The 18911-nt window shown below is 42.7% G+C and overlaps 2 protein-coding genes across 5 annotated transcripts in view; one reads left to right on the top strand and one right to left on the bottom strand.

The window, feature by feature from the left end:
• The window catches only part of wdpcp (WD repeat containing planar cell polarity effector), a 70578-nt gene extending 65066 nt beyond the window's left edge, over positions 1–5512 (top strand). For all 3 annotated transcript variants that reach the window (XM_035532482.1, XM_035532481.1, XM_035532483.1), the window contains 4 exons: positions 386–509; positions 2993–3084; positions 3951–3979; positions 4180–5512. In XM_035532482.1, the coding sequence (XP_035388375.1) occupies positions 386–509; positions 2993–3084; positions 3951–3979; positions 4180–4221 (287 nt within the window). In that variant the 3' untranslated portion in view covers positions 4222–5512. The remainder of the gene's footprint in view (positions 1–385; positions 510–2992; positions 3085–3950; positions 3980–4179) is intronic.
• A 5041-nt stretch (positions 5513–10553) lies between these two features.
• Positions 10554–13487, bottom strand: otx1 (orthodenticle homeobox 1). Of its 2 annotated transcripts, none has more exons than XM_027017831.2 (3): positions 13251–13487; positions 12662–12816; positions 10554–11659 (listed from the first exon to the last, which is right to left on the bottom strand). In XM_027017831.2, the coding sequence occupies exons 1-3, from the start codon at positions 13345–13347 to the stop codon at positions 10922–10924; spliced, it is 990 nt and encodes a 329-aa protein (XP_026873632.2). In that variant the 5' UTR covers positions 13348–13487; the 3' UTR covers positions 10554–10921. The 2 variants fall into 2 exon arrangements, with proteins under 2 accessions (XP_026873632.2, XP_026873633.2); XM_027017832.2 differs by having other exon boundaries at positions 12662–12813.
• Positions 13488–18911: the final 5424 nt, after the last annotated feature.

Here is an 18911-nt window from a genome sequence, read left to right as displayed (position 1 = left end):
GCGAAGTTCCTACACCTGTACCAGACTGTACATATTTTATGTGTAACAATAGTCTTATTTATGAATAAGTAATTATATATACTTATTCTAAATTTCACTTAAAAACCATGCCTGACAAACATCTTTAAATTAAAATTTTAAAGAAAAATCTTTAAATTCACCTTTAAACATCTTCCTTTTACTTAAGTAACAATACAAATTTGTGTGTGTGTGTGCATGCATGTGTGTGCGTGCGTGTGTGTGTTTGCATGTGTGTGTGTGTGTGTGTGTGCGTGCGTGCGTGTTTGTGTGTGCGTGCGTGTTTGTGCATGTGTGTGCGTGTGCGTGTTTGTGTGTGTGCGTGCGTGTGTGTGTGTGTGCGTGTGTGTGTGCGTGCTTGTTCCAGATGACCCCAAGGCTGCGGAACAGAGTGTGTGGGATGGAGCATGTCTCTCTCCCGCTGCTGACACACCTTTACCCAGCATCGGCAAAGCAAAGCCCAGCCACACTCTCAGGAGCACAGCATCCAGGTGTGTGACCATATGGGGGAGTGGCTGAGTACAGGTGTGTGTCTGCATGTAGAGGTGTGTGCAGAGTGCAGCTTTGTGTGTGTGTGTGTTGTCACAGGAATGATCTGCTTTAAGCTCTGATTAGCAGTAAGATCAATCTAATGTTCGATCTATGCGGTATGTGTGGTCTATATATGTGACCATATGTGATTGGGTTTTGTGTCCTGTGTGTGATGTCTGATGTGTGTGTTGCATATGGGATATATGATATTATGGGATGTGGTGTGTGTCATGTATATACACACACAGGCTGGAAGAAAGATTAACCAAGGAGCATGCTGGGTATGTACAGACACGATTAGTCATGATGCGCGCGCACACACACACACACACACGTGCGCACACACAAACACATGTGCACACAAATGCACACACACATAAATCACACACCCAAATATGTGAGCACAAATATACACAATCACATACACACACACACACACACACAAATGTGAGAAACCCCAAAAAATGAGTGAAATAATACCCAACAGTCATTAATCATTTATCCATGACACTGTGACAGGTTAACAACTGCTAATAACTCACTTACCACATCACCAACATGGAATTCCTTGATTTATATAACCTACTCCGTTTAGTTTGGGCACAGCTGAAACATCTCACCTGTGCTGTTGTTATTCCTGCTTGTGAAATGAAACGCAACATGACACTGGAAACTGCGTTTACGCAGTTCACGAGCGAACGTGACCCACGTTCCACCGATAGTCAGAGGATCAGTCGCGGTATGCGATTGATCACAGATACAAGGACATGTTCCCATTGGGGAAATGAACTTTGATTAGCATGCCAAATATTCACTGGATGGAAAGAAATATTAGAAAGAAACCGTCGTTGGCCGTGCTCATGATCAGACAAAGGCTCCCTTACACACGCACGCATGCACGGGTCCTCCTCCACCCGTCCACCCCTCCTCTTCTCCACTCCTCCACCCTTCCTCGCCTCCTCCACCCCTGTGAGGCCTCGCAGGGTTGTTTATAGGTTATTATAGGTTTGTTTATAGGTTTTTAATGCCAGAATGGTGTTGTTGTTTTTTTCCTAGCACCTCCTTCTGTCTGGTACAGTATCTAGTGTTCACCTCTGCATGTTCTATAGTTTACAGAAAACAAGAAAACAAGGTGTATACGAAACTTGTTTAGAACCAGAACTACCTGAAAGCGAAGGCATCACGCAATGTAAATGTAAATATTTTGTCTGGTAACTTTTTGTGAAGTTTAGAGCTGTAAACACTTTAGACTGCTACTGTGAACAACTCTTGACTCCGGGTTTCTCTAAAATGATGCATTTTCAATCAAAACACAATGACTTTTACCCTTTAACATGTAAACAATGATACTGAAATTTTGTCCAGCTCTTTTAAACAGAAGCCAGAGCGAAAGCAGTGAAATCTGCAGCCCTGACTGGACTGGCGGTTCTCACCCCTGCACTGGGGCAGGTTGAGGTGTATCCGTGCGTTCTGATAGGCCGATGTTTCTCACCCCTGCTCTGGGGCGGGTGAACACACGTCCATGCGTTCCGATAGGCTGACATTTCCCACCCCTCCTCTGGGGCGGGTTGAGGTGTATCCGTGCGTTCTGATAGGCCGATGTTTCTCACCCCTTCTCTGGGACAGGGTAACATGTCCGTGTATTCTGATAGGCCGCCTGTACTCCAGGCATCCTATTAAGGGACTGAGGTATCGTACAGTCCTCAGGAACAGACATCACACTCACACGTACTTCGTTGGCATGACCCCAAATAGGATGAGCTAACAGACAGCTATGAATATTTCACTAATGCGATGGTGAGCATTCTAAAGTCATTCTGTCTCTCTCTCTCTGTCATTCTGTCACTCTGTCATTCTGTTACTCTGTCATTCTGTCACTCTGTCATTCTGTTACTCTGTCATTCTGTCTGTCATTCTGTCACTCTGTCATTCTGTCACTCTGTCATTCTGTTACTCTGTCATTCTGTCACTCTGTCATTCTGTCTCTCTCTCTTGTCTTTCTGTCACTCTCTCTGTCATTCTGTCACTCTTTGTCAAGTCAAGATGGCTTTATTGGAATGACTCTGCAAAGCACAAAATTGCCAAAGCACTGAAAGTTCAGTTTCAGAAAATGTACATACATTAACATATCCAAAAGCTGACACTGACATTAACAAGTCTGTCTTCTCTCTCTGTCTGTCTGTCGGTGTAAGTGTGTGTGTGTGTGTGTGTGTGTGTGTGGATGTGGTTTAAATTAATAAAAATGAGGATGTGTGCCCTGTTCCAAGAAAGATCTGTAATTTTATTTGTTGAGTCATATAATATAAGTGGGGGGATTATCTTTTGTATTTTTAATATGAAAATCTCTTGAAGGTTTTTAAGCTTTGCACAGGGATGAAGAAAGTGCATCTCTGTCTCAACCCGAGCCGTCACGCGGTGTGCATCTCCCCCTCTGTTTCAGCAGAGCTGGGTCTGTAGAGGACGTGAGACGAAGCAGGGAAGCGGATCTTACTGACACGCTCGCAAACCAAGCCCCCTCCTCATGGAATCACACAGGTGTGTGTGTGTGTGTGTGTGAGAGAGAGAGAGAAAGCTTGTGGAATAATTGTTTGTATATGTGGTATATATTTGCGTGGAACACGGTCTACTGTTCATGTCCACACTGAAGACACGAGACCCCGTACATCACATGCGTAACTCTGTTCACACTCCCACTATTGCAGGTTATTTCCACACCCAGGAGAACATTTGGAAAAAGAATTCTCCTCTTGTGTTTTTCATCATTTTAAACTTTGTTCAAGTTGGATGGCTTTTCTCGGCTTCAATTGTACTTACCTAGTCATCCTAAAACAGAAATGTTTTATTCTTTTCAAGACCACTTCATAATTAAACCCTTTTCTCCCAAATACATATTTTGGACAGTACTGAGTGCAGGCTATTATAGACATTTACATCAGTGTTGTAATACTTGCATAATCTTGAATGTTAATGACAGAAGCTGTAATAATTTAACAGGGAGCCTCAGCAATGGTTAAGACCCCAGCATTGTCTGCTGGAGAGTGACGAATGTACTCACACACACACACACAAAACACACATAACCCAATCTTACTACACACTTTCATCGGCGCTTAAAGTGGAACAGTCCTGTGAGAACACGTGTGTGCGCACACACGCACGCACACACACACACACGCACGCACACACACACTTTATTCTATTGATCAGGTAATTGTCAGTACCTTCTGCGGGTCAGTGAAGTCTCTGAGTTGAGGTCAGATGGCACCTGAAGACAGCCCCTGTAAACGAGCCCACCCCACCCCAAGCTCCTCCCCCTGCGGCTGTGTCATACTGACAAACACACACACACACACGTACACTCACACACACACACACTCTTCTCTCCTCCTTGTCTTCTGCAGAATCCGGTCTGGTCAACTGGGAAGATCAGGTAATGGTTTACACGCTACACCCTTTGGATTCCTGCTCACGGTTATATGTGCATGTTGGGTTTAAAACTTTATTTACCATCTAAATATTGATTACATAATGTAGTTCTGTAATGTGTATCTCACATTACAGATATGGATAGATACTGAAACTACTTTTGTGCGTGCGTGCGTGCGTATGTGTGGCTCTCTTGTCTTACAGGCATCTGGAAAGCTGAAAGTTATTCATCTTGGTGTAGTATAAATAATGTATAATTTTATTTGAAAAAATAATATTTTTCTGTGGAATATGTAATATTTGTGTATGTATTCGTTTATTACTAAACTTTGCATGCTGTGCATTTTTATTTTCGTAAACAACAACTAAGAAAGGTGTGTCTAGGTTTACTACAACTATAATAGTAGCCAAAATAACATGTAAATGTCCTGCTAACTTGTTACAAACTATTACAAACAGTGTGTTTTTGTTATTGTTCATTTAATGTTCATATAATGTGCAGGTCTTTGGCTTTTCTGAACCCCTCCATATACATTCTAGCTGAGTGCCAGAAGAAAAATACACACAGACACACACACACTCTCTCTCTCTCACACACACACAGACACACTCACACACACACACACACACGCCAAGTTTGTTTTCTCTCTTTCTGTTTTTCTGCCACTTGTACTGTATTTCCTCCCAAGCACTTCAGACATCCATATTCTATATTGTCATAATCTCCCATTTATACAAAATCCAGCATTTTTTAAATAACGGGTTCATTCTTTTCCCGTTCCTCTGGAAAGCATGGAACCGTATTCTCTTCCTCTGTTGTGGAAGGGAATGAGGTGGAATCTGCAGTAGGCGTTGGGGTTTTATTCTCGGTGTTTATTCTCTGTGAGAGAGAGAGAGAGAGAGAGACAGACAGACAGACACAGAGAGAGAGAGAGAGATATTACACACAGGAGTTAAAAAGCAGTGTGTCGTAGCTGACGTCTTAAAAGAGGACGCCGGCGATTCTCCCTATAGCTGTGCCATGCAGATGCACCCATGTCAGCGCTGTCGCCTCTCTGCTTTTCCCAAAACTTAATCTGACGGCACCCAGCCACCCATAATCCCTCACTGTATCGTAATCAGTTTACTCTGCATTCTAAGAGGATTTTCCTCTTTTTTTAATACAGAATACTGTGTTGGAATCGGACACAGAATCTGCATTATGCGTCTCCCTTTGTAGTGGCGATGCTCAAGTTTTGTGGGGTTTTTTGTTTTTGTTTTTTTTTTAATCGGTTTATGGTCCTTTTTGGCATTTAATTGTTGGAAGTGGAATGCAAAGAATGTGATACATGGTTTGTGATCAATACGTTATAACATAAGTATATTAACATAGCCATGTATGTATATATGTACATAGGCTTTCTTATACAAAATGATGTGTAGTTTAACATTTTATACATGTTTATGCAAATTAAAAACAGGTTTACAAGGAGTTTGGGTCCAGTCGGCAAACATGCCTGAAATATTACTATAAAATATAAAGAATAATATAAATCTTCATTTGTTATATTTGTGATCATTTCGGGGTCGTGCGCACACTGCATAGCAATTCTTGGGGGGGGACCAATGTTTGGTCTTGTGTTTTTTCCCACCTTAATAAAACTGTAATGCACTGATGTCAAGGTTATTAAGGAATACTGTTATATTGCAAATCTTAAAATAATGTATTCATGTGGACCTTGTATTTTACTGAACTGAGAGCGTCCCAAGTGCTTTTGTTTACAAAAAATAGCAGGGCAAAATTAAACATGTCTTATTAACAGATAATGCATATATACAACATGGCGTGAGACTTCAGACCTCAGTTTACACACCACAAAAGATACAGAGTACCAAGTACTGCAGTTTCTTTTGGGATCAATAAAGTGTTATTTTAATGTTGAAGATACAGAAAGCAAATTAATACTGAAGATATAGAACACAACTTCATGTTGAAGATTTAAAATAGCAGTTCATATTGCCACATATCCAAAAAGATTCAAGTGTCTCTTTAAAGCAGTTATTTAAATTTGGGGCACAAAACAGTAATAAAATCCCATAGGTATACTAAGTTTTCTTTTTGTTTTCCAATTTTGCTTCAAATTAAGGGCCCAAATAAACATGTAACAACAATTTCTCTTCAGCTGTGACCCCTAGCTGTATTCCTGCTGTGGTCTGTTTATATTGGCGTTTGCATTCTAATGTGATTTACAGTTCTACATTCAACTTTTGAACTTTTCAGCTGAGGTCACATCCTGACATTTTTGAGGGACATTTTGAAATATTAGAGTACACCAGTGTATTTTAAAAGATATCCAGTTGGTGGTGTTTTCCGAATAAAAAATAAACTTGGTGCCATATTTTTTAGGAAGCAGCTCTGGTCTAAAATCGTTCAGAATTGGTGTGCCTTCGCTAAAGGATTTGTTTTTCACCAGTGTTCTGGTGAAGGGGCGGGGGGACGACGACTCTAAACGTGATTTGACTTTTTTGGTGTCTAGTTTGTTTTTACATGGAACATACACACGTACCAGTATTTGAAGATCATTTGTTGCCTAGCAGTCCCATCTGCATGTTTTCACCGTTGTGCCACAAGCTTTGTAATTCTGGCATCATCTTCTCACCATAAAGCCTTTAACTCTGGAGCTCTGCTGGATGCACGCCTCTGTAACCTTCACCACTTACCCTGTTACCCCTCCACCCAGTCGGTGGTCGCTCTGCCCCGTTTCGCCTCTTCGTGCAAAGGCATTGATTTGTTTCGTTTCCCAGGCGTTCCAATAAAGGGTAAAGCGTGGTGCTTTCTAAGCTTGGACAGGGGAAACCAGTTCCTCCACCACGGCTTGGCAGGTCGAAAGTTCAGGGACCCATATGAGCATCTCACATATTCTCCAGGTGGAGAGGTGTGGCGTCACAGCCTGGTCACCCGAGCCAAGAAAAACTCACCAAACTCTTCTGGCCTCTGTAATTAGGGCTATTAAGATCTATTATGTCTGTGGTGGTATCAGGTTGAAAACGTGTTGTCAAGAAAGAATGCTGAAGTTTAAGTTCGTTTGTGGGCCCTATCAGGACAACACAACTCTGATGTCTCCATGCGGTAAACATTAAACACATAATGACTAATGAAACTCCCCTAGGCTATTGAAGCATAAACGGATATATTTGCAGGTAACCAACGACTGCATGTGCTTGCAATACGCGTGTTTTTATATATATATATATGCGCTCAGAAGTGCTGTCATGCAGTTGCTGAGCGAAGACTGGCAGGACAGTAAATCCGCTATGGTCACGTTTGTGACCACAAACTGTCCTTTCTGGGGTCACAATGTATCTATCAGCCGCTGTCAGGACTTACACATAACCGCTGTTGAAATAAATCCGTGTCGTAGTTTTTTCCTCATTCTCAGCGTTTCCGTAAGACCGCGTGGTCCGGAATCAGCAGTCGGTTTGTGGCGCAGGACACCGTACTGCGCGCATTGGGTCTCATCTCCGCGAACTGGCTCCGGTCAGCAGTCTCCCGTATATTTCCTTAACGGCTTTTTGCTGCTACTCTCTTTTACAGTTTTTACGTGTAATAATGTGAGAATTAGTCGGTATGCAATTGTAACGTTTGGTCTGGTGAACATATCTGCAAGGCAGTAGTAGTTGTGTCTTTCGGTAAACATTAGAAAATCGCACCCTGCTGGTAAAATAACCGGTTAACGGGATGTGGTTGATTGCAAGACAATCACAAACTGTTAAAAGTGTACAATATGTTTAGCTTTTGTTCAATTAAGGCGCACAAAGCAACAATAGACTAAACGTTAACAGTCCTCTTCGTCCTTTACGCAGGACGGAGTTTAATTCGGAAAAGCTTCCGTACTAACCGGCAATGGTGTTTTAGTTGTTCTTTAAACACAAAAAAGAAATCAACAATACCGTGACAATCTGAAGTGGAAGGCAAAACAAATGCAATTATCAACGTGAGATGCAGGTGTTAGTACGGCATAGGTTTTTAAGTGAACGGTTGCCATATTTAAAAGAGTTTATTCGTTCAAAAACTAGTGATGTTTGTGTTACGAGCCGGCTCGCATGTATGCATGGTGTGATAAGGGCGTTAGGATACATGCGGCAATTAGCGCCATGAGTCAATTAAATGCGACAGTTAGCACGACGTCAAAAAGATCCCTCCCCCATCTTTTCGCTATAAATCTCATCCTAGTTAATCCTCCCCGTTTCATAAAATCTGTCAAAACAGGACTGATCTCGAAAATAATTACTACATGTTAAAATGTGGACCATGCATTTTTTTTTTTTCAATACCACCCAACAACACGATATTAAATATTTAGAGAACGAATTAAGTGTAGCGCGAAACGAGCCTGATGGCTTCATAATATCACGCTAATTAAAGAAAGGACAATTATGTCAGGCGTGACGTCGGCATATGAAATATTAGCAACTGTAATCGGAGAATGGGGAGGAAAAACACACGTTTGGCACAATCCTCTCGCGCTCGTCCTCCCTCGAGCAGGTGCACCACGTGAGCGCGTGTCCGCCGCATTCCTGAGACGATTCCCCCCGCAAATGTTTGTCTGATGCAAATTCTACAAATGCGTCCGTGTTTATGTAGGGACGTGGGGGTACGGGCTCCCGCCGTCACAGCCCGCGGAGGCCCGCTCTAAGTAGCAAGGCAAACATGTTTAATGTTCTCCTGACGGAAATGTTTATGCAGCTGCTGTACATCAATAATTAAACGCCAGTCCCGCACCAACTCTGATTAAAGTCTCGCGTTCAGCTCTCATTAACAACGCCACGTGAAAACGAATTTCTTAACGAAAACGAAGTTGTTGAACAACTGCAAAAATCCTGATCGAAAAGTATACTTTAAAATCTAAATTACAATTAAATGCGGTAACGAATTAGAAATTTGGCAAACGCGGCGGGAATAATTTCCCTCAAATAAGTGAAGGAAAGAACTTTGCTCTCGGATGATGTAAGAGACAGCGGTGCGTTATCGCGCATTCCTCCGGCGTCCTGTCGCAACACGTCCGTGGACACAGCTTTGTCAAGCTAAGTGTTTTCGCCCCACTCGCTGTACGAAAGGCCCGACTGGTGCCTGACGGCTGCCTTCCTCTCCGAGTTTGACCCATTAACCCAGACCCACCCACGTAATTACCGAATCAGAAGTGCCGATTTTGCCCCGGGGTTATTTAGGAGAACCTCACTCGCGCTGTTGCGCGTAGAGGTTCCGCGGGGAGGCAATTATCACGCCTTTGCGCTTGCGCATTCAATTACGGCTTGATCTAAAAAGTAGCATAAATATTTAACGCGTTTGGCAGTTTTGTCGCCTCAGTACGTTTGTCCGACAGGATGTCAACTCAATTTACGTATAATTTTAGTTAGGTTTAGATTCTGCCCTCTTGCATTAAAACAAACAAAAAAGGTGAATATTCCAAAAAAAAAAAAAAAAAAAAGTAAAACAATACATACATACATAACATGAATGAGAATAAAAAAAAGGGTCCTCCAACGTTGCGATTAGGATTTCGTTTAATTTCTCAATTCAAACACTGCTCGAATTGGCTCTGAGATTGCGGAGGGAAAAAGAACGAACAATTCCCAGCAGCGAACAATGACATCATTCTGAACTTCCGTCACTGAAAAGAGCGCGTGAAAGAAGCACAAACGTCATCTTGTCTGGCCCGTCGCGAGATAGAAAACCCCACATAACTATTGTGTTAAACAATTTAATGTTTCCCCCTTTGCGCTGAAAATGTGTGTATTTGCAAATGAATGCTAACGCTGGAAACGGGCCGTACAAAGCCGCATAAGTTGGTAGTTAACTGTTCTTTATTATTACGGACAAGAATGTAAAGGCCTAGCTGGACTACATTCAGCAGGTTACTGGCATTCGGGAAGTGTTCGTTCCGCGTCCACATTACAAACCCCATAACCATGTGAGGTGGGAAAAGTCAGTCAAGTGCTGAGAAAAACATCCAACATGCCCTGCAAATGCCCGCTACGTGTTTCAGTTAGAACAACGCAGCCACCCCGTTTAATCACCCAGTTTCTGTCATCGAATCTTGAAATATCAAAGCCAAATCAATTTACATCTGGCATTCTTTTTTCTTTTTTTTTTTTTTCACTTGATTTTTTCCATACACGTGTTCTTCATATAAAAAGTTTAGCTCGTTTTCCAGGGTAACAAAAGCAAAGTATTCAGCATATCAAATAGTGTCCAGCGGCCAATTCTTAATCTTTGGATATTTGGGAAAAGATTTACATAAAGTCGTTTCAAAGTCTTAAACAATTTTATATCCAGCAACACCAACTAAATATGGTCACTGTAACTGACCCAAATATATATGTACAAGATTCAGCTTGGTCAAAGCTTACTAAAATCTTTCAGATCCTAAAAAATAACGAATTTAAGAAAACAAAATCAGCTGTACAGGGTTTGAGACATTTCGGTAAAATCAGTTTCTTAGCGCTCAGTCTCATGATTTGGGGGGGGGGGGGGGGGGGCGTAATCCAGACCTCCGGGATGAGCGGCCGCGTCGCCGTCACGTCACGGCGGGAAGGAGGACAACTTCAGTTTGATTAAAAACACTAAGATCGTCCAGCATTCTGTATCTTCTGTCATTTTTTCATCGTCAAAAAGGGCTTGTTTTGATTTGCCTTTTGTTCTTGCTCGTTGTCTGAAAATTAAAATGAAGGGGATCTTTTCCTTCCCTTTAGAAAACATTGATGAACATCTAACTATTTTGTTAACTCTGTAAGTTCGTATAACTTGTCTTTTTCCATATATATATATTTATATATATTTATAAACTCAGCACACTATAAAACAGTAAGGAACGTGTGGAGTGTTGGTGGTGACAAATGTGCAGAAAGGGGGAAGAAGAAGAAAAAAAAGGAGAAAAAAAAAAAAAAAGGCACCACCACCAGAAGATCACAAGACTTGGAACCTCCAGGACGTCTGGTCTTTGTAGTCCAAACAGTCTGTGGCGTTGAAGTTGATTTTCCAGGAAGAAGGCGTCTGCTCCTTGTAATCCAGGCAGTCGGAGGAATTGAAGGCCAGGCTGGCTCCGCTGTACGGCTGGTGGTGGTGGTGGTGGTGGTGGTGGCCAGAAGCCTGGCTGATATGGTGGTGCGGGTGCGTAGGCATGGATGACGGCGTCATGGGGCTGAGCTGGTGGGGTGGGTGGTGGTGCGAGTGCATAGGGGCCAGGTAGGAGCCACAGTCCATGCCGCCGAAGTAGGAGCCGGAGGGGGCCGGGTAGCCCTGGCTGTACCCCGCCGCCTGGTTGTAGGACATGGGGTAGGAGGAAGCGGCAGAGCCGGAGACCGAGCGCTGCATGCAAGAGGCGCTGGAAGGCGGAACAGGCTCCGGCAGCGAGGCGGCAGGCTGCGCTGAGCCGGGTGAGATCGCCGGGCTCCAGATGGACGAGACGGTGCTGATGGAGGTAGACGTGCTGCCGATGCCCGTGTGGTTGGTCGAGGAAGAGGAGGAAGAGGACGAGGAGGAGCCGGCGCTGGAGACCGCCGGGGGAGTGAACTGGCCGCTGCTCTCCGAGCCTGTGCTCTCGCGTGTGGGGGAGGATTTCTTCTTCGCTGGACGAGCTTTGGCGCTGCTACCTCCGCTCTGTTGCTGCTGACGACACTTTGCCCGTCGGTTCTTAAACCACACCTGAAAACACACACGCGCGCGCACACGTTAAACTAAGGCTGACGCAAGCACGGAACTGTGTGCACACACTGCATGTATAGATTCAACTTAATTTATAGGCGATAGAAAAGCACACATGCAGGCACAGCCCGTATTAAATGATTAAAGAGGCTTTGCCTGCTCGTCTGAAGGACAAGTGGAGGGACCACTGTACAGCATCAGTGTGGAAAACGACTTGTCATTGGCCATTAGTTATATTCATTTGCATAGAGGCTTTCTGTTCAGGCCCGTAGATCTCATTACAGCACATGGAGGCGGCAGGGAGACCGTAGCCTATTGAGTTTCTCACCAGAGATGGTAATTCAATAGTGGCAGGAGGATCTGTCCATCTAGAGCGTTTTACACCCCCCCCCCTCTCTCCCCCCCTCACTCACACTTATTAGCAAACAAAATTTCAAGAGGGGGAAAAAAAAAGGCAGAGGAAAAACTCTTCTTTTGCATAGCTGGCTAAAGTCGCACAGAACGATTCAGAATAACTCAAATATATTTTAAAAAGCGTCGTTAATGTCTAGGACAAAGCGTTCTTTCCCAGGGGCCCCGTTTAAACCAGCGCCATGCCGACAGACCCTCAAACACAGCAGGCCAAACGTGAAAAGCATTTTTCATCCACAGGTACCTGAAGACAACAGTACCGGATACACAGCACGTTAAAGCGCCTTATTTCGCTGACAAAGTCCAATAATGTTAATGGACAGGCGATGGGCCCCTTCTGACCAAGCTAGGGGTCAGCGGCAAAAGCATCGCTTTTCTACGTCGAGGTTAATACAGTTTCTTTATAATCCACGACGAACGACACGTAACGACATGATGCTAAAAATACTAAAATGGTGCTAAAAACGACGCGTTAAAGTCGGTTAAGCACCGTCTACAAGACTCGGTAGGGGGCCACACCGGGACGCATTTCACCGGCGGTTTGTACATATCAAAAAATAAGTTATTTAAATGATTGCAATGCAAACTTACCTGAACTCTGGATTCGGGTAGGTTGATTTTTAATGCCACTTCTTCTCGCATAAATATATCCGGGTAACGCGTTTTGGCAAAGAGCGCTTCCAGAATGTCCAGCTGAGAGCGCGTGAAGGTTGTTCTCTCACGCCGCTGTTTTCTTGGCGTTGCTGCTAAAAACAAAATGAGATTTATAAAAAAAACAAAAAACAAAAAAAGATAGAAACGCTCATTATCGCACAATTTCTGCAATTACAGAGAGGATTTTTAAGAATAAAAAATTATTTATGCAAGCTGATCCAATTTAATAGTCAATATGCCTTTTTGAAACAGATTTGCATGCACAGATTTCACTATAGCTCTGTAAGATTATTAGACTAAACACAACACATCGTATCAAAGTAATTTCACCCAAACTCACATTCCATTTGAAAATAGCACCTTTTTTTGAAAACTTATTTACCTAAAAATACTAAAACACCACACGTTAAGTACTTACGCAATATCTAACAGTCTACAAGCATCCTATAATAACGGCGCTAGTGAAGAAAACATGCGTGTTGAAACTTGGTGTGTGTGCGTGTGAGTGTGTGTGTGTGTGGGCTACCTGGATAGCCGACCGACGGGTGAAGTAGATCCATGGCGGCGCCGCTTAGCCCCAGGCCGTTCATGGCGTAGGGGGGCTGTTTGAGGTATGACATCATACTAGAGGCAGTCACGGGTCCCCCCAGATCTTGCCAGTAGTTCGATTTCCCCCGATGTTGCAGTTTGACGGAGTGCAGACCCAAAGTAAGGCGCCAAAATGCGAACGTTATTAGGCCCGTTCCACTGCTCGGGGACACTAACCCAGGAGGTCCAGCAGAAGGGCAGCTCACGGCAGCCTGAAACCGAAAACAAAACATTTTCACATTCCGGTCACGTAGAAAACAGCACTTTTGAAATCATCCTGACGTGAGCAAATGAAGGAAAGCCACAAACTGCCTGGACCAAATGTATCGAAACGAGACAACAAATTTGCATCACGGCTTAGTTATAGTGTTCTCTCTTTCGGGAAATGTATTAAGCTTAGTGCTCAAATAACAGGTGTTGATGCCACCGTGTTATATTTAATATAAAGTAGTTCACAAAGCAAGTATCACACCAGTAATAATTCTTCCCATTAAATCAATCAATCGTTTATAGCCTATACTTTCGGGAAGGATAGGATGTAGCCTACTAGCAATTTGTACACACAATTTCAGATTGTGATCCGTTTGCTCAAATTATATTCAGTTTCACTGTTCAGCACCGCCCAAAGAGTTACTGTCCAATTTTGAAGGTTTCTAAGAGGTGGAGTGTTTATTAGGCTACTTTTGTGTTTTTGTCTGCGCTCGACGGCTAAAGTTGATTTGAAACATTAACATTCATTTTTAAAGATTTTTGAGAAATTTCAAATATTGGTTAGTACGACTTTATTCGACATGGGTGAAAGCAATAAAAATACTATCGTAGGCCCAATACGACATCGAAATGGAAATTAGAAACCTCGATAGAATATTGTGCAGGCCTCACTCACCTTCGTAACGGCTTTATATTATAATCACAAATACAGCATTATATTACAGTCGGTAAATTAATTTGTAGAGAAAACGTTAACTTGGAAAAACTAACAGATTTTTTTAAAAATCACTCGAGTGATTTTAACTATTAGTCAAGCACATCAACTATTGTCAAACTTATGTTGATACAATACGTTAGAATTGTGTATTTCCATTTTACAAAAGTTAAATAAAAGTCTTCCCTTTTAAACCCGTCTAATCTGAATGATTTAATCTATCTGACCGGGAGTTGTGTGTATCCTAGCTGTTGGCCGAGTTGCTTCTCGGGGTTCTGTATATTCAGACCTTTTCTTTAACTATGTTTAGCCCAGTAAGGAGCGGTTAAAAAGACGGAATCTTCGTGCAAATGAAACCAATTACAATGTAGATTAGACCTCCGGGGAGAGCGGTTAGGCTACAGTCTTATCGATAAAATAAATTAACAAAAAAACAAAACACTCCTCACCAATTACCCCGCGAGCACCCCGGTCGTGGCGAACGATTCCACCCTTAAACTGTTCGTCTTCCTTGAAATTAATACATAAACGTATCAAATTTCTATTAACTATATTTAATTTATTCTGAGTGCTTGGCCGCAGTACTGCATGATTGCTAGTCTACTACTTGATTCACAACAAATCAGCGACACGGCAGCACTAATCCCAGAAAGTGTCTTGAAAAGAAGTTTAATTTGCGGGTTAACTAACCGGTTCGACTCGCCTCATCGTGGCCTTAAGCAAAAACTTTTATTTTAGTGCATGACCGCGAAAACTTCATTTCACACTGGAACCCACTCCGAAAACACTTTAATGCTTAAAAGTAACATTTGCTTACCTTTGTTTAACCTCTCCGCTCTCTTCCCTTGTCAGGTGTATTTTCGCACAGACCGGCACAGAAACCTCAACGATTAAAAAAAAAAAAAAAATTATCCAGCCAATGGCAGAGATCAGGGAAGCAAAATCGAAGCAGCTCAAAACAAATAAATAACCTATAAAACTCTCCTTAAAATTCAGGTAAACGACTACATGGACATCACACACGTGATCTTCCGCCGCTGTACTCGCCGTAACCTATTCAAAGCGCGTTTCCGGGCTTTAAAAGCAAATAAATCAAAGTCATTTGCTTTGGCTGCTTGTTCGTGTCAGTCACTGCGTTAAGGTGATTGCTAATGTAGACGGATGGAGATTGATCGCCTTCTCCTAAGCCTGCCTCTCTATGAGCCTAGGACACCTGCAGAGCCTCCCCCTGCAGCCAATCGCAGCGCTCTCTGTGCGGGAGCGACAGCAAGAGCAGCCAGTCAACGTCGCGATCAGCCCGGAACCCCCACCCCCGTGTGACTGAAGACAGCGCAAACCTTCGGCGTCCGGGCAATTTTTAAGAGCGACGGAAATGTCTAAAACATAAAGAAAAGTACTCAAATTTAACGGCTAAAAAGAACAGCGCGTAAAATCGGAGGTATTCGAATTAGTCTAGAGCGAAATTTGAGTTTATCTAGATTATTTAGATTAATATAGGGAAAAGATCTAAAGTGTTCAAAAGGTGAAACCTTTTACCTTTTACAAAGGTGCACCGTCACATAATTTTTTTATTACGAAAATCGAAGTAGCGAAATATGATAATTACAAAACCACGATGAAAATTCGGGCGTGCTTGAAACGGAATAAGACTGATGTGTTGTAATTGTGCTAATTCCCTACTTTGGGAGCAGGCTACAGCGTTTTAATAAGAGACTGCAAAGGCTGTGAAGTTAAATATAGGCTTGGTGCGCGGAAACAATGAGCAAATTTGGCCTTGTGCCGCGGATACGCACAGACGGTAAATCAGTGAGCGCTTTTAACGTCACTGTGGCACTGAAAAACTTTGAGGGCCTTCGACTCATCTCAAATGGTAAACGGGCCACTAAAATCCCAGACTCAACGATACATTTACCGACTGCCTTTTGATGCTGAATGGTTTCAGATACCGTTAAAGCCACATAAGCTCACAATTCATAATGTCCATCGATTTAGCACGGGATAAAAAAAATGCAGCAAAAAGTTTAATTTATCCACTTTATCTATTTTCATTTTTATTGTAAGCCTATCTCATGAATATTAATGGTTGGCTAATCCCCACTTAGAATTACATTTCAGAATAGTCTGTGTAAAGTTTAATAGGCGGACTCTTTTAACGCGCCGAGGGGAAATGTGAAAGGGATTGAAGAAAAACTCAGCCGATCCAGAAAATAAATGAAATCAACGTCGGGAGAATCGCGGGACCGAAGAATCAAAGAAAAGCACCTTTCAAGCCTCACTTTCCCAAAGAAACGCCAATAAAATACGGTAACAGAATATCACGGAGGGCGCAGTATTCCCTCCACTGTTTCTCAAAGGGTCGGCGAGATGCTCACGGCACTTTAATAAGGCTTCGCTCGCTCCTTTTGTTGATGTCTCAAAATAAACTCCTTCTAATTGAGGCCTGGGCTGAAAGCGAGCTAATGTTCAAAGCAAGTGACCGCTGTAGGAACGAAATTACATTTTTACTATATGGGCCATCCAGTCAAAGGCCGGCTTTGCACGTCGCTCTACAGATCTATAAAGTCATCGACAAAAGTGCCCTCAGAAAGAACTGAGATGCCGCCGTAAGCCGCCAATAGCAAACAATGGAGAAAAGTTATTGGTCGGAGGAGGCTCCGTAAAAACCAGCCTAACAAACGTTTTTACTATGTAAAAAAGCCTGTGCAGGCCTCAAACGCAACGCATTCCACCAACTCCTAAACTATTTTTCCCGGGGAAAAAAAAATGTATATGCAGAAGAGTCGTTAACGAGTGTGATCCCCCCAACACATAAAACGCAGCATTTATTACTGCAGTTCTCCTGTTTTCTTCTTATTTTCTCAGTCCCGATGTGGCTGAGACCGCGCAATAAACCCAGAACAAGTATCAAGTTATCAAGTTGCAGGAAGCTTTTGTAATAAGAGTATTTTGTCTAATCCCAAATTGCAGTCGAATTTTCTTAATGCTGAGCCCATAAATCTCGGGATTAGAGGAGGCGAAGAGAGGAGGGGGAAAAGTTTTCTCTCTTTAGCCGACAGGACCGGAGCAGGTCGCGGATGTTGTCGGTGCTTAATAAAACGGTGATGCATAAAACACGGTATATTGTAAGAGGCCTTCCTCGGAAGGATCGGTACCGTTTTCCCTTGGCCCGTTTTATAACGCAGGAAGGATATTCGATGGTCGGGTGCCCTGTGAAGTCCAACTGATTAACACCTGCAGAAGTGAGGCCACGGACTTCAAAGCAGCTGCGTCGCCACGGCGCGGGACCCGACGGCGCGCGGGGGTCCGCATCTCGAGCCCAGCATTCGCAGCGTCGCGCGGAAAGCCGCCTTTTTGCTGCGTGCAAAGCGAAGTCACATTTTAGATTTGTTTGTTTCATTTTTATTCTTACACATTTAGAAAAACGCTCAATTCGTGGTAATCCTGATACCGCTGAAAAAAAACCCAAGTGAGACTCAGGTAAGAAAATCATGTTTTTGATAATACTGTTTAAGTTTTAATTTGTGGCAATAAATAGTAAAATTGTGGCAATAAATTCTAAAAGCAGGCAATTATGACGAAAATGGCTTTTTCCTTTTCAAATAATTTTACATTAGTCATATTGTCTGTCCAGCAGCATAAACATGCCACCTAAAATACAAATCAAATTAAATATTTGTGAATTGAAGTAGTTGTGAAATAAAAATCAATGTTATCCTCCAATTTGCTAAACACAGTGCAGCTAATTTAATATATTTAAATGACAATTCTTTCGTTAAAGCCCGAGATCTGAGACACTAACACGCAAAAAAAGTTTGGGCACTTTTGTTTCAATAAAAGTTGCGCTTAAAAGAAATTAAATGCGATTCGGTAACAGTACGGCGGGCCCCTTCGGTCTTTTAGACATCGAAAATGTCAAACATTATTATCGCAGAAAATGGAGAAACAGTTAAAGGCGTCGAATGGATAAACCGGATGTATTATAAAGAGATAATCGTGGCGGACCGTTTCAAATAGCCCAGGCTTTGAATTAGATAGACTATCTAAAATGAGCGATGAAATTGTTTAAAGTGGTCATTTTGGCAGGGAAGCCCACCACAGCGTATTTCATAAGGATTACACGGACCACGCGGCAATTCTAATGTACAAAATTATGACAAGCATCCTTAAACTGTATTAGTCAAAGAAAAAAAACACGCGGTGTAATCGTTTGCGAGGACCGTTAAGTGTGTTCCTTTCATGACATTACAGCCATCCGTCATAACTGCGGAATAAAAAAACCCACCAAAACAAAACAAGAAAAAAAACAAAAACAAAAACAAAACACAAAACCAAAGAGTCCTGGGGGACATAACTCACACGTACAGTCGGACACAAGCAGAGAGACGATGAGCAAATTAATTTGAAAGTATTAAAGGCCAAAGAGGACGTCAGCTGTCAGGACGTATTTCCCTGATAAATCGGGGCTCCGGCGACCAGTTAAGACGCAGCCGATCGCCACAAGCCTCTGCGACCGGGCGAGTACCATGAGAGAAAGCAGATGTTTTTAGACAAAGTGATTTAGCCTAATCTCACTCCGAGGAGCGGCTATTCGACATCGACCTCAAGCAAAACGAAATACAAATACCAATTTATAAATACGCATAAAGAATCAGGGAAGTCCAAAGAAAGTCGCGT

The sequence above is a fragment of the Electrophorus electricus genome, chromosome 13 (genome assembly GCF_013358815.1).
Source record: "Electrophorus electricus isolate fEleEle1 chromosome 13, fEleEle1.pri, whole genome shotgun sequence".
NCBI lineage: Eukaryota > Metazoa > Chordata > Actinopteri > Gymnotiformes > Gymnotidae > Electrophorus > Electrophorus electricus.
The sequence above is the reverse complement of the archived record's forward strand: the minus strand, read 5'-3'. Positions and strand labels throughout refer to the sequence as shown.

Excerpts from the sequence above, each read along its gene's own strand:
- otx1 (XM_027017831.2), bottom strand. The coding sequence starts at position 13,347 with ATGATGTCATACCTCAAACAGCCCCCCTACGCCATGAACGGCCTGGGG. Across the intron at positions 12,817-13,250 it reads CCCGTCGGTCGGCTATCCAG|CAGCAACGCCAAGAAAACAG; the intron begins GTAGCCCACACA and ends TTTTGTTTTTAG. Across the intron at positions 11,660-12,661 it reads TACCCGAATCCAGAGTTCAG|GTGTGGTTTAAGAACCGACG; the intron begins GTAAGTTTGCAT and ends GTGTGTTTTCAG.